Below are 14,828 nucleotides of genomic sequence, written 5' to 3'. Positions count from 1 at the left end.
AGCTCCAGTAAGTCTTGGTTGCAGTGGCCTCTTGAGTTTCCTGGGTATTTATAATGCTCAGGCCATTTCTTGACAGAATTTTTTTCCTGTGTGTTGCTTCTATAATTACAAAATAAGAAACTCCTCCTTGTTGCCCTCATCATCGAGCTTGAGCATTGTAGTTTTGCTTTAGCCATACTTCCGTTATTCCTTGCTGTCAGCTATTGGTCTTCACAAACGCTGGCTGTAAAATTTGGAGCAGTCAGAGTGGGGGATGTGGGGGGGGAGGTTTCAGAGAACTTCAGGCATTGCATAATTTAGAGACTCATCTTTTAGCCTGCCGCTTCTGTAATGCTATCTTCCCCGTCGGAGACTGCGGCATTGCAGAGTCTTGCTTTCGATTCTGTGTGATCCTGTTTTCAGTCAGGGCTTCTTCTGTTCCATGTGTGAGCTGTGATGAGGTGTGAGTGCTGCTGTGCTGTGTGTGTGTGTGTGTCTGTCTGTTTGTTTACTGTAGTGGGGCATGTGGGTGTGCCCCTGTGCACTGTGTTTGGGTTTAGTAGTGAGTGTTCTGTGTTTTGGTGCATGCGTTTGTAATAGGGTTGCAAGTTTGAGGAATTCTCAGTGGGAATTTAAGGGAATTAACAAGAATTAATAGTTTTTTGTAGACTGATTGCTTTCTTGACCCTTTTATTCTCTTTGCCATCAATTGAAACATATTCTTCAAGACAAAACAGGCTTTAAAAAAAACTTTTCTCTGTTTTTGCTTTGAATTTGTGAGTAAGACTGAACATTTTAACATTGAATATTATTTCACAAAATATGAAAATATTATCTTCAAATATTATTTGTTTTATGCCAATTACCTCTGTATCTTGGGTATTGGGTAAAATCTCAGCAGCTCCAGGTTTTCCTGGTAGTCCCTGTTCTAAGCTGAATTGCGCTTTTCTGTGCCAATGGCTGGCTGTGTGGTTGACTTTTTTTTCTCTCACTTTTCCCAAATTTCCAATGTCCTGATTATTATACAAGAGTTGTTGAACTTTTATTTTGAAATGAAAACCCCAAACTGTTGAAGTCAAAGTATGACATGAGAGTGAGAGCAGCTGCTGAATGGAGCCATGTTTGCTACTGTTGCTCAGCGGCTTTGTCTGTTCCCACAGGTGAGGGATCTGAGGACTTCTCTTCCCCTGCTGCCGACGACGGCTTCACAAGCTTTAAAACTGCCGACAGTGTTTCCCCACTAGACCCTCCCAGCCAGGCCAAGATTTTCCAGCCAGCTTTCCCTCCTTCCTCTCCTCAGTGCCCCTCTCGCTCTCTCCCCCAGCAGCCTCACATGTCCCCTCTCCCTCAGCCCAAAGCCACCTCACTCAGCGTAGCAGACTTGGACCTCTTTTCTTCTCTGGCCCCTGGCCCTGCCCCCGCCCCTGCAGCCTCTGCGGAGGCCACGCCCCCAGCCCATCCCTCTGCTCCGCCTCCTCTAGCAGCCCCCCCAGGAGGAGGGGTCAGGCCCCATGCGGGAGGAATGGGGAACTTTGGAGACTTTGCGCTCTTTGGCTCCATGCCCTCCTCCTCCTCCTCCTCGGTAATGGGCGTGGCTCCCTTGGGAGACGGGGCGGCCCAGGACGACTTCGCCGACTTTGCGGCCTTTGGCGGCTCCGGGGCGCTTGAAGGCGAGGCCCAGGTTGGGGGGAGCGGGGTTGGGGGCGTGGCCGGCCTCGTGGGAACGCCTCCCCGGCAGCGCTCCTCGGACAAGTACGACGTCTTCAAGCAGCTCTCTCTGGAGCTGTCCAAGGAGAGCGGGGCCGGCTCCCTGTCCTCCCTGCGCAGCGACGGGGACGACCTGGCCGACTTTCCCCCCTCCCGCCTCTGCGCCAGCCTGACCGCCTCCGACCGCAGCCTGGCGGGCAGGGCCAAGGAGGATTGCGCCTCCGTCAAGTCCCTGGACCTCCCGTCCATCGGGGGCAGCAGCGCGGGCAGGGAGGACTCGGAGGATGCGCTCTCCATGCAGCTGGACATGAAGCTGTCGGACTTGGGCGGGGACCTGAAGCACGTGATGTCGGACAGCTCCCTGGACCTGCCCAGTCTCTCTGCCCCTCCGCCCCCTGCTGCAGGTGGGTGGAGCCGCTGCCTGTGCTCAGCCAATGAGCACGCAGAACCCGTCCCTCCAAACCTTGGGACAGAGGGCATGTACTTATGCTTAGAAAGACTGCACTCAGCAGGCTTAATGTCATTCCACGATTCCTGCCAAATGTCATTGTGTGCCAGGATTCATGGAGTGCCATTAAGCGTAATTGCATATGGAAATGGAAATGCCACTCCGTGAATTTCTTGAATTCCCATCAAAGTCTTTATAAATTATACACTTACAGTCGTTTGGATCTATTCATGCGTCTGTTTATCCATCTCTTGATGTGTGCTCTATCCGGTCAGAATGTGATGTAAACATATGTTAATTTGTCAGGAAGTCAGTGTTAATGCATCCACCAGAGTTCAGAATATTAACTTAGCAAAAAAAGAAGCATTCACAAGAAGCATCTGACTGTCACTTCTTCTTCAGGGCACTTCACCTCCTCTCTTGTCCTTCTCTGGGGGTAATGGATGTGACATACCAGTGTATTTATTGAGAAATTCTACAAAAATATAATACTGGTTATGTGTAAAGGCCTGTGGGCCAAGTTACAGTGTTCTCATTAAGAATGTTCTGGCTAGACGCCTCCCAGAGACGCACTCTCTGCTTTATAGCGATGATAGCTATCAGTGTGTGTGCGTGCGCGTGCATGCGCTTGTGTACTTGCGAGAGAGAACGGGAGAGAGAACACGTGTCTGTGTGCCCTTGAGAATGATGCATGTCCATGTTAATGTTGTATTTGGACATGCTGTTCCTGCTTTCTAACAGGCCTGTCCACCAGCAGACCACCTGCTGTGGCGTTCTGTCCTGTCAGCAGTGCAGTTTGAAAAATAATGTTAGACTAACAGAAATACATCGATTTTTCTAATTATATATATTGAGATTTTTTACCGCTGAATTCCAGAAATGGATTACTATTCAGTGGAAAAACAGCGGACGGGATTTTACCTCCTTAGCGATTTTTGCTGACGTCACACATTTCGAGCTGTAGTGAAGGTGCCTGACTTTCCCTCACGGGAGTCTGTGCTGTTCTAGTGAGCTTTTAAAGGCAGATTCCTGTACCTCTGAGCCCACAGTGAAGTTTCAATGGCACCGTGTGATACAGCAATTTAGAAAATGGTGCTGTAGGTATACGACTTTGCCACACTGTGTTCTGTAATACCTTTAGTCTGCTGCTGTGTTTGCTCACTGCGCTGCAGTCTTTGCGTGGGGTTGGACAGAATCTGTTCCGTGTTCATCAGACAGCTACTCAGTTGCCTTCGCTTTCTTGGCAGAAGCGGATGATCTGAAGTTCGATCCCTTCGGCACGTCTGTGGCCAGTGGCACGGTCGGCTACGATTGGCCGGACAAGGAGGACTCCTCGGCCAGTCACGGGGCGAAGGTGCCCGCGGGGCCGTCGGCCGCGCCCAGCAAAGAGTCGGTCGGAACCTCGGACTCCGCCGCCACCCACGCCAGCCCGGCCAAGCCCGCCGTTCTCCCCACCAAGGACGGCCCTCCCGGGAACGCCAACTTCGAAGCGTTCGCTGATTTTGTGTCTTTCAACGAAGGGGGCGCCGGCGGGGATGACGAATTTGGGGACTTTGCTGTCATCGTGGCGGAGAAGCCTGACTCCCCCCGCCCCCCGGCTGACCCCTCCCTCGACGGGGCCCAGGGCGAGGTCACCGACGAGTTTGGGGCCTTCCAGGGCGACAAGCCCAAATTTGGCAAATTTGACTTCCTCAAGGCCAGCTCCCAAGCGAAGGTGAGGTCCAGCGAGGAGATGATCCAGAGCGAGCTAGCAACCTTTGACCTCTCTGTACAAGGTGAGACGCCACCTCTTTCACTTTGCCTGAAAGAACTCTAGAGCGATGATCTTATCTCATTTCCCATTGTGCACAATGAATAATATGAATGTGCATGTTTTGTGATATAATGAATAAATGTAACACTCCAAATGTGGACAAGAAGTAGAATGAAATGTGCTTCAATAGGCTGTAAGTGTTTTAAGTGCACCAGTGCCAATGTGCTCAATGCGAATGCCTACTGAAGGATCACTTTGTTCATTGCTGGTTTGTTGCAATATTACGGCTGGCCAGTAGGTGGCAGCATGTGGATTTCTACGTCCGCAGTTGGGCAGATTGGAGATGGATTAACAAAGCACTATCAGCAGATATTAATTGCATCCACCTCTACCGCTGATGTGTTCTTTATTTTTTTTACTACTGTTATAGTGTTAACGGCGCTCATGTATAATTTATCACGACCTCCACAAAGTGATAAAAACCTCATTTGCTGAATATTGATTCCTCTTTCTGCTGTTTAATCTAATTTGTTCAAGCGAAAGTGTTTTTGCTGATTTCATTGTATATCTCTAATTGGTGCTATGGGATGGAAAATCGCAGTGATGGGGGGGAGGGTGTTTGGCTAGTGGGAGGGGATTGATTTCTCTCGAGGAGTGTGAGATTTACTCTGATGATGCTCTCTTGTGTCCATCTCTCCCATTGGTCAGACTCCCAGAAGAGGAGCCACAGCCTGGGAGATAAAGAGATGGGACGCTCCACCCCCTCGCCCGCCCCCGAGCAGCCCCACCGCGACCGCTCCAACACCCTGAGCGATAAACCCACTCTGCCCGTCATCCGCGACAAGTACAAGGACCTGACCGGGGAGGTGGAGGTGATGACCGCTAATCGACCGAGGCACAGTCCGGTCGTCTCTGTTGCGCAGTCTCGGTCCAGTCTGACCATATTGTCCTCTCCACTATGTTTAAACTCTTTTATCGCTTGTTTTCCCTGACTTCTCAAATTCTGGACGCCTAAAGTGTTTTGTCAGCCAAACCCATCACTGTTAAGCCGTCTCTCGGTTCAGGAGAGCGTGGACAGCCTCGCGCTTCCCTCAGATGAAGTCAGCTGCCTCTTCTCTCCGCTCTGCGGCCCACCAGCTGAGCTGCGCAGCTGTTGAGCTGGAAGACTGCACTTCCTGTCCTGCAGCCAGACTGTAGCCGCCCGATTGGCCACAGGAGGCGCTGTTGCGCAGAGAGGCGGGGAATATGGTGCTAACTGAAACTCTCCCTCCCTGGGGACACTGTGGCTAATTACGCATCACCCCTGCCAGCCGCTGTTATATTAGGAGGCACGATTACAAGAGATGAGATAATGAGCTGCTACTTCAAGATGATGTGCAAGTGCAAGTGCAACACGAAAGTGCAGGATGAAGATACAAGTGTAACATAAAAGTGCTAGACGATTGAGATTCAAGGACTGATATAAGACAGTCATCCGGTTTGTCACTGGTCAGAATTCAATTCCATTTAGCCTAGGGCACATACCAAATGCTTTTGCTTTAGCTGGACGTGCCACATTAAAAGTCCCCCTTTTCACATGCTGACGCATCTCTAGTCCCTACTTCACCTGTGGTTTTGCTTTCTCCATTCAGGAGAGTGAGCGCTATGCATACGAGTGGCAGAGGTGTTTGGAGAGCGCGCTGCAGGTAACTGAATGGCTCCCCACCCCCCCCCCCCCCCAGAACAGTCGCTTCTCTGATCATGCTCACTGAGGCTGCAGCTCTGGTTGGTTCTTATTGTTGCCTGCTCCCCGCCTCCTGCAGGTCATCAGCAAGGCCAACAACACCCTCAACAGCATCAGCAGCTCAGCCATCTGCACAGAGGTGATCCAGTCCGCTCAGGGAATGGAATATCTGCTGGGTGAGACTGCCATCTCACTGCTCACTCTGTACACACAGGGACCAACAGCTGCCACTACTCACTCACTACACATAGAGTTAAAGACAGCTGTGTAACTTCTCACTCACTACACACAGGAATAAAGATGGCTGTGTAACTTCTTACTCACTACACACAGGAATAAAGACAGCCGTGTAACTTCTCACTCACTACACATAGAGCTAAAGACAGCTGTGTAACTACTCACTCACTGCACATCCCTCTTACTCACTGTGCACAGGGACATGCAGAGCTGGTTCACTTCCTGATCACTCCACATTGGGATGTAGCTAACTGCTACACTACCTGTTGGGACCTAGAGCTGAGTCGCTACATGCTGGGCCATGCAGATTGGTCTCGATGTATGGTCATATACGCGGAAATTAGGATGTTGTGGGATATCAGTTATTTGACACTGTTTGTGTTCTTGGAGTAATTGGCTGTGTTCACACCAGATGCGTTTTATCGGCTTGGAAATGTGAGACGCACTACCTGTCTTGATTTTATGAAGCCTTCTCTGAAAAAGAGTGCTGTTGCTAGGCAACCACACTCTGCTCCTGTCAATCACTTATGTAACAAATTTAAAGGCATTCACCTTAATTATTTCACCCGAAAATAATTTGCCATGGATGTCCACATGGCACTAATTTGTCGCTGTGCTTTGGACCTCTTATTTTTGTCAAGGGAGTTACGATTTGTGAAATCGTACCACTTCAAGGAGCCAGAAACCGTAACAACCTACTTGTCTTTCATCTTCTTTATTTACAACGGAATCAACGCCCGCCTCTATTTTCATGCGATTGGACAGCAGAGAAAAGAATGATGTAGGCACCGGTTTCTCAGAGCGCTTCAAAATAGGATCATTTTCAGCTCCACACTCACCTAGAAACAGCGAGGTGCCCAGAGCGGATAAACGCGAGCCGCCTGGCGTGCAGTGTGGAAAACGCTGAAAATAATCTGAAAAAGTGCCCCCAGCTGCTCAAGCGCGTCCAGTGTGGACGCAGCCGCAGGAGTCTTTTCTGCTCTGGCGGGTCTGACTCCGTGTTCCAGCATGTGAACAGGAGAACTGTGCCTGCTGAGACTCCACTTTAATGTTCCTCATACCGGCGTCTGTGACACCGCTGCCTCAGGTCAGCTTGGTTACAGTACTTGTAGGTTAATTAAATGGGTCAGGCGGAGAGAAGGTGTTTTTAAACCTTTTATTCTCTGCTCATTTTTAGCATCACTTTTATGTGCTGAATGTTGTATCGAGCCTCCTACTTCTGTGTGGGTGGATCGAACCGATTGAGAAATATCCCAGCTCTTCCCTCCGTCTCCTCACCCCCTCTCTCTTCCTTTCTTCTGCTTTCCCAGGTGTGGTGGAGGTGTACCGGGTCACCAAGCGGGTGGAGCTGGGCATCAAGGCCACGGCCGTGTGCTCCGATAAGCTTCAGGAGCTGCTGAAGGACGTCAGCCGGGTGTGGAACAACCTGATGGGCTTCATGTCCCTGGCTAAGGTCACGGTGAGTGGCGGGCGGCATTGCCGTGGCTACAGTGTCGGTTAATAGCAGGTGACCTATCCTTACGCAAAGTTTTTGGCAGGTGGCTTGTGATAGGTTAAAGTTACAGTTAGTTGTGGGTGGCTGCAGTCAGAGTTATTGGTGGGCGGGGGTTGCCCGAGGCTAAAGCCACAGATAATGGCAGGTGACCTGCTCTGGGTAAAGTCACAGTTAACACTAGAAGGGCCGGAGGCCACGCCATCAGGCGTTTTTGACTTTAAAATTAGAATTACTCCAAGACTATAACTACAGTACCCTCCTCCTTCCATGACTTTTCCTAAATATTTGGGCTTAGAATAACTGCATTTTTGAAATTCAAAAAAATGGACTTGGTAGAGAAATACCGGGAGGTTGTGCCATTTTCTTTACAAAAACCCCGTCAGACAACAGGCAGCAGGTGTTCGTACTGAGGAGGTGCAAATGTATCGCTCTCTCCTCCGTCATGCTATTCAGCATCTGAATGACAGACACTTTGGTACGAATTTCTCAATCAAGCCCTAAACTAAAATTCATTCATTGCAATCCTGCGATGAAGTTGATGACTTTACAATGCGGATGAATAATTTTGGCTGTTGCCGTTTTAGAGGTGATAGGTTTAAAACTCTGAGATGACGCCTCAGACATAGAGTATGTTTTTCATTGCAACTGAGACTTTGAATAAAGCAAATGCTGTTGGAATAAGGCTGAAGACAACTGCGTGAAGTGCAACCTATTTGTGTGTGGTCCTTGCTCACACAAACCACCAAAGCTGTGCGTTCTCTGTGGATTTCATGAGTAAGAGGAGAGAGACGTGTCTAAAAGCACATTCCAAATAGCGGAAATAGGGAAATGGAGGAACTTAGCCTACTGGATTTGTTAGGAAGGAAGGAATTCCTTATTTAAAAATATTTCACTTTGTATTTCTTTAACCGCTTTTTCCATTTTGTGTTTTGTCTTGCTTTGCATATTTTAGCACTTTTAACAGTGTGTCTGTAATATGCATGTTTTTCTCTTAGCCAATATTACAAAACTGTTTTGCAACATATGTATTTGTAATCTTTATGAAATTCGGTCGCTGTGGGTGCAGAACTCAAAACCTGATCCTCAATGGTGGTAATAGGAAGAAAAAAAACGCGGCCTTTCTAATGTTAATTGCAGGTGCCTGTTCTGGGTAGTCACAGTTAATGGCAGGTAACCTATTCTGGGTGAAGTCGTTGTTATTGGCTGGTGACCTGTTCTGGGTAGTCACTGTTAAACACCTCGCAGGTGACCTGTTCTGGGTGGAGTCACAGTTATTGACACATGACCTGTTCTGGGTAAAGTTACAGTTGATGGCAGGTCACCTGTTCTGAGTGAAGTTACAGTTAATGGTGGGGGTTGGAGACTCGAGGCCGAAGTGGCGGGGCAGCCTCTGCCTTGTGGCTTCGTTCTATCAGGTGCGCAGAGGTAATATGATCTGATAGTAGGTGATGCGGCACTGGCTGTCCAGGAATTCTACAGTGACAGATGCAAGGAGATAAAGCTGGATTTACAAGACAAATAAATGACAAATATTGTGTGAGTAGCACTTCGCTGCCAAGAATGTTGCTGACTAAATGTGAAGTATATAGCGATGGGAAGTATTCCTGACGGTGAAGCCTGTGTTTAAATAGCCTTCCATTCGTCTTAATTCCCCACTAAGCCCTCCATTTGTAGCTGTTTCTAGAAAAGAAGAAAAAACTGCTCTACGGCTCTAAGAAATGAGTTTTTGTGAGCCACTCCAGATTTCACACATTTCTGCATTTGAGTCCATGTGTCAGGTCTCAGAGCTAAATGCACCTAGACTCATACAGCACTGATACTGGCCGAAATGGTGCTGTGCCGGGACAGGCTGCCCGATTGTGGAAGCGTGGAAGTGGCAGTGGCTGTGAGGCCATTATTAATGCTGTTTTTCTGGCTGTCTGTGCTGCAGCCTGATGAGAGCTCGCTGGATTTCTCCTCCTGTATCCTGAGGCCTGGGATAAAGAATGCCAAGGAGCTGGCCTGTGGAGTGTGTCTGCTGAATGTGGACTCTCGCAGCAAGGTGAGGAGTGTGTGTGTGTGTGTGTGTGCATGTGAGTGTGAATATGTGTGTGTGCCCGTGTGTGTGTATGTGTGAGTGAGTGTTTGAGTGTGTGGGCATGTGCGTGTGTGTGTGTGTGTGTGTGTGTGTATTTGCGTGCGCTTGTGTGTGCATGCTGCTCAACAGAAGCAGTTTTTGGTCATGATGAAAGCTGTTGCTCAAAACAAAGTAGAATTCCTTCTCCTGTCCGTCAAAGCATTTCTCAGCTCTGTCTCAGGACAGACTCCCCCTGTCTCGGCTCTGTCTCACCCGATACTCTGCCTTTTAGTATTCTTCACGCTCGCCTGCTTCTTCCACCAGAAAGTGTGCGATAGAGCCGGAGAATTACATTAACTCCAGTCTGTTTAAATTGATTCACAGCTCCCCGTAAGGAGGACTTTGGCAGTAATGAGAGAACAGCGTGTTTGTCAGGGAATTTGCATCTTTGTCTTGCCAGCTGTTAAAAGTGTTTAAGAAACAAAGCAACCAATCTGACTGACAGCAAGAAAATGAGTTTTTTTTTTTTTTTTTGTGCGCACAGCAGGGGGGCAGCGTGTGTGACTATGCTTCTGAACCTCTCATTCGCAGAGGAGCGCTACTTCAGACCGAGGTGTTGTGTGAGGAGAGGCACTCGGGCAGGCCGTTCCAGGGGACGGGGGTGTGTGTGTGTGTGTGTGTGTGTGTGTGCGTGTGTGTGTGCGTGTGTGCGTGTGTGCGTGTGTGTGTGTGTGCGCGTGCGTGCGCGTGCGTGTGTGCGTGCGTGTGTGCGTGCGTGTGTGCGTGCGTGTGTGCATGCGTGTGTGTGTGTGTGTGTGTGTGCGTGCGTGTGTCTGTGTGTGTGTGCGTGCGTGCGTGCGTGCGTGTGTGCGTGTGTGCGTGCGTGTGTGTGTGTGTGCGCAGTCTGTGGGTCAGCGTCTCCTGCGTACGGGGGGCATCTCGGGTGCTGGAGGATCTAATGAAAGCCTCTCATAAGCTTTGCTTATGGCTTGAGAGTCGACAGGCTGCACCACATCACTTAACCTTCGTGTTATGTTTGGGGTCGATTTGACCACACTCACTTTTATTTTAATTTGGTGGGATTAAAGAGCAAACATGCAATAAACCTAATGCTGTGTTTTCAGCAGTCCTGTACACAGGTGTGTTGGGTCATTTTGACCCCAGGCTCTGTAGCTGCATAAAACGTAAGAAAATGTGCAGCATGTAGACTGTAGCACCTCCTCAGGATTACTGCCTTAACCAATGATGTCACTCTGACTGTTGAAACGAGTGCCTGACTTGCCCTGTAGCCTTAGCCTCATTAATGTAAATGCTTAAAGATCACTCAGCGCCTATACATGAACTCCCTGCTGGCATCTGAGTTTGTTGTGTATGCATTAAACCAGAGCCCTTTGGTCAAACGCTGTGTGAGTCAGCCTTCTACAGGCTGTTCTATTGATTTTGCTTCATTTATTTTAAATGTTTTAATGATTTTTATCTAAATTTGGAATGCCCGATCGTATTCATCAGCTGTGCTCATTGCTGCAGCCTCTATCAGTCTGTGCGAGTGCGAGCTGCCCTCGGACACGTGCAGCGCTACGCACGCTGCTTACTTTCACACTGCAGTCCGTTCGCTGATCTTGCACAGATGGGAGTTGAAGGAAGACGCTTCATGTGCAGCTTGAGCAAGCAAGGCTTTGGCACCCGATTGGCCAGCAGGGGTCAGTGTTGAACGATGAGTCGTGGTCGTCCCAGCCTCCTGAACGCCTCCCTGTCTCTGCAGTGCAAAAGCCAATCGTGCGTCTGCCTGTGGAGGTTATGGCCGCGGTAGGCCCTGGCGCAGTTCAAATTCTATTCCGGTTTTAGAAGGTTTTATTTGTTTCTCCTGGATTTCAGCAGTTGACTTCATTCCCGTGTCCAGCTATAAGTTCTGTTTTGGTGTGAAAAGGTGCCATTCCTTCCGAAAGCCTTTTGAGGACAGAGTGTTGTGCTGAGGTCCAGTGAGCAAAGCCTCATGGGTAAATTCTCCTTGAATTCCAATCTGGAGCAGCTGACATTCAAGCAGGCTTCTTTATCAGCACTTTGCAATTAGCCGCGTCTCGTCTCTCCCCAGTGTCCATAGAAACAGAGCCATTTCATGTGGATAAATTGCACACCGTCACTTGCAGACAGGAAGGGAGAGAGAGAGAGAGAGAGAGAGAATTGGAGTGAGAGCGTGAGCGGGAGGGAGGGGATGCTGTGCCTTTTGTCCTTCGTTGTTCTCTCATTCTCATGAAAGACAGGCCACGGCCCTATACGATAATGTGTGTGTGTTTGGGTGTGACAGGAGGAGGAGGGGAACGAATACGCACACACACACACACGCACACACCTGTGACTTCAGTCATGCGCCTCATTTATCTGTTTTCTGTCTGTACCTCCCAAGCTTCCTGTGCAGCCAGACACACGTGCGTGCGTCCGTGCGTGTGTGTGTGTGTGTCCTACCGGATGTCATGTATCAGTATATGGCCTGACGTGTTATGGATTATGGATTGGTATTGTACAGACGTATGAACATACATAAGCACGTAAATACATGCATATGAGTGCTGTCTCTGTGTGGGAGGCCATGACTACTCATTCATGACTCACTCCTCTCTGCACAATCTATGCTGTTTTATGTTTCTAATATGAGCACTATCCATGCCTTTCACTGCACTGTTTGTGTGTGTGTGTGTGCGCATGCGTGCGTGTGTGTGTGTGTGTGCGCACACACTCCATATTCCATAAAAACTTAAGTACAAACATACATAAAGAAAAATGAATGGCAGGCATAGCTGTTACATTTCAGACGTTTGCATGTCAGTGTGATGATGCAGGTTGGTTAAACGTATATAACTAGCATCTGCAAGTTGGGTAGTAAAGTGTCTCTGGATGTGTGAGTTCATCGACACGCTCTATCGTATCTTCTCTCCCGTTTCTGTTAGCGTGTTTTCGATTCAATATGATTCATTCATGTTTTCCCTCCCGTCCTCCACAAAGGCTTTCAACTCAGAGACCGACAATTTCAAGCTGTTCTACGGGGGGCACCAGTACCACGCCAGCTGTGCCAATTTTTGGATCAACTGCGTGGAGCCCAAGCCGCCAGGCCTCATCCTGCCAGACCTGCTCTGAGGCTCTGCCCGCCGGCGCCATGGTAACACGCGCGCGTGGTAATCGGCTGTGGTGGTTGAAAGCGTTCCAGCTCCCGGAGCCACACGTTGAGGTTAACCTTGCCTTCAGGGGCGAATGCCGAAATCATGGTGGCCTGCCCGAAAAAGCTCAACTCGATTTGTTTTTTGTTCATTATTTGTATTATTTATTTATTCACGGTTTTTTTTTAATTTTTTTTTTTTACTCATTTACTTCTGGAACCGCTACCACCTAGCAGTGGAAATGCACAGTTGTGGTTGAACACAAGGCTGGGTCTGTGTGGAAAATGCTGCTCTCTTGTTACACTGTAATGTAATACCCATCTTGTGCTGTCATTGTTTTGCTGTTGTTTCCCCCCCCCTTTCTTCTTCTTTATCCTCGCCTGTCCCTGGCAAATCGCTGCTGAAAGCCCCATGTTTACTGCCAGGCTTTCAGGGCACTTAGCTCTCGCTTTCTTCTGAGCGAGGCAGCAAATAGCCGTGCTGGTACTGCTGCATGTACAACAATGCTAAATGTCTGAAATAATGTCGGGATGAGGGAGTGGGGCATTCTGAAAGAGGGCGGAACTGAGCTCTGGGGACTGTTGGCTAGATTGGGGAGCACCTCCCTTTTTTGGCCTAAAAGTTCAAATATAATCCCCTCCAATACTGGCCAAGTGAGTATCTGCTATGGCATATCACTGAAGGTGGGTCTAGATGTAGGATGAGGTGGCTATTGATTCAATGCAGAGTATGAACTTTGAAAAGCTGTAGTAACTAATCGTTAAAGATGCGGTTTTTAAATGAAGTGGAGAGAGAGCGATAATGTGGTAATTGTAGTCTTCAGGCCTAATGCTGTCTCTTTGTCTACTTGTTTAAACTATTTTCTGTTGGGCTGTGGTATCTTTCCTGCTGGAACTAAGGCTGTTTGGTTGCTGGGTCTTAAAACATTTTAATAGATTTTAAAACGGTAATTAAACCTTCCAAGGTTCTGCACTGTGCTGAAAGGCAGCGATATTCTTTCGAATGAGAATATTGTGTGACGTACTGATTTTGAATGTCTTTTGTATAGTTTCTGAGGGGTTGTATTATCATGGTGACTTGGTGAGTAATTATGAAGCACTGTATATATTTTGAAAGGGAGTGTGGCTGGGGGAATTTGAACTGGACTCGTCTGCGCAAGTGTCGGGCTGTTGCTCTCTTGCAGTGCCGCCAGTGCGCACCCAGTCTGTGGCAAAGGCATTTCCTGTCCTCTCTAACTCCTAGTGATTGCACTTTTTCAGTCTGTTACCTTTATTAAAAAATAATCACAATTATTAACTCCCTGGACATAGAAGTGATGGTATTTGTGTAATAAATGATGAACACTGCAACAAATGGCGTCAGCTTCATTTTAGTGATGCCACACACTTTCATCTGCTCAACATTTAGGATGAAATATGAAATAAGCTGCATCAATCCCATATTTTATGGCTTGCACATGGCTGGAGTCATAATAGTAATTATAATAATCATGTTATTTATTTATATTATTTCTTTTTGTTGTCATGAAACTAGTATCTTTAAAAACCGTCATTTTCAAGAACAGCATGTATTCCTGTTTATACTTAACATCGCATTATGGTTTTGTCGCGTGGGGTTTTGAATCAGCTTTATTAGCTTACACTTTCATTCGCATGGAGGCATTTAACTTAACGATGGTTATCCGTTGTCTTACAGAAGTGCACACAAAGGTTTGGTAGCAATAGTCAGTATATAAACCTACAACATGATGTTATATTCCATAACAGGTGCCAGAAGGACATCGAGGATATAGTGCTTTAAGTAGAAAATGGGTTTGAGGATATAATGTAGCAAAGGTAGGTATAGTAAACCCAATCTTGAGTTATAAACACTGACAGAACACAGAGCTGGATGAAAACTTATGTTAAGACCAAAAATGACCAAAAAAGATATAGCGGATAGGAGAGGTTTTCTTCCGACACCGACAGTTATAGCAAACTTGTGAAACTCCGCAGGCAGTGCCAATTTGCAGAGCCAGTGGCATTCAGACTGCAGCACACAGAGCTTGTAACGGGCCCTTCTGTTCGACAGGAGCTGTCTCCAGAAGTGAATAAAGTTGTGTGAATGCAACTGTCAGGCTGCAGTTATCAGAGACGGTGACTAACATCCGTAATGCTCCATGGACCTACCGAACAAAGGCTCCTCCCACTCACATTCACAACGTTTGCTTTTGAGTGCTCAGTGTTGCCAGTGCTTTCTATATCGGTCACACTGCTCTAATTTAATATCCTGTGGCAAT

The 14,828-nt window shown here is 47.9% G+C and overlaps 1 protein-coding gene across 2 annotated transcripts in view; it reads left to right on the top strand.

Moving 5' to 3' along the window:
• Positions 1 to 13,903, top strand: part of synrg (synergin, gamma) — a 33,142-nt gene extending 19,239 nt beyond the window's left edge. For both annotated transcript variants that reach the window (XM_064351345.1, XM_064351344.1), the window contains 8 exons: positions 1,140 to 2,090; positions 3,382 to 3,909; positions 4,596 to 4,759; positions 5,519 to 5,572; positions 5,690 to 5,786; positions 7,158 to 7,306; positions 9,273 to 9,383; positions 12,399 to 13,903. In XM_064351345.1, coding sequence (XP_064207415.1) covers positions 1,140 to 2,090; positions 3,382 to 3,909; positions 4,596 to 4,759; positions 5,519 to 5,572; positions 5,690 to 5,786; positions 7,158 to 7,306; positions 9,273 to 9,383; positions 12,399 to 12,530 — 2,186 coding nt within the window. In that variant the 3' untranslated portion in view covers positions 12,531 to 13,903. The remainder of the gene's footprint in view (positions 1 to 1,139; positions 2,091 to 3,381; positions 3,910 to 4,595; positions 4,760 to 5,518; positions 5,573 to 5,689; positions 5,787 to 7,157; positions 7,307 to 9,272; positions 9,384 to 12,398) is intronic.
• The last annotated feature ends 925 nt before the right edge of the window (positions 13,904 to 14,828 follow it).

Source organism: Anguilla rostrata, chromosome 9 (assembly GCF_018555375.3).
Source record: "Anguilla rostrata isolate EN2019 chromosome 9, ASM1855537v3, whole genome shotgun sequence".
Lineage (NCBI taxonomy): Eukaryota > Metazoa > Chordata > Actinopteri > Anguilliformes > Anguillidae > Anguilla > Anguilla rostrata.
The sequence above is the reverse complement of the archived record's forward strand: the minus strand, read 5'-3'. Positions and strand labels throughout refer to the sequence as shown.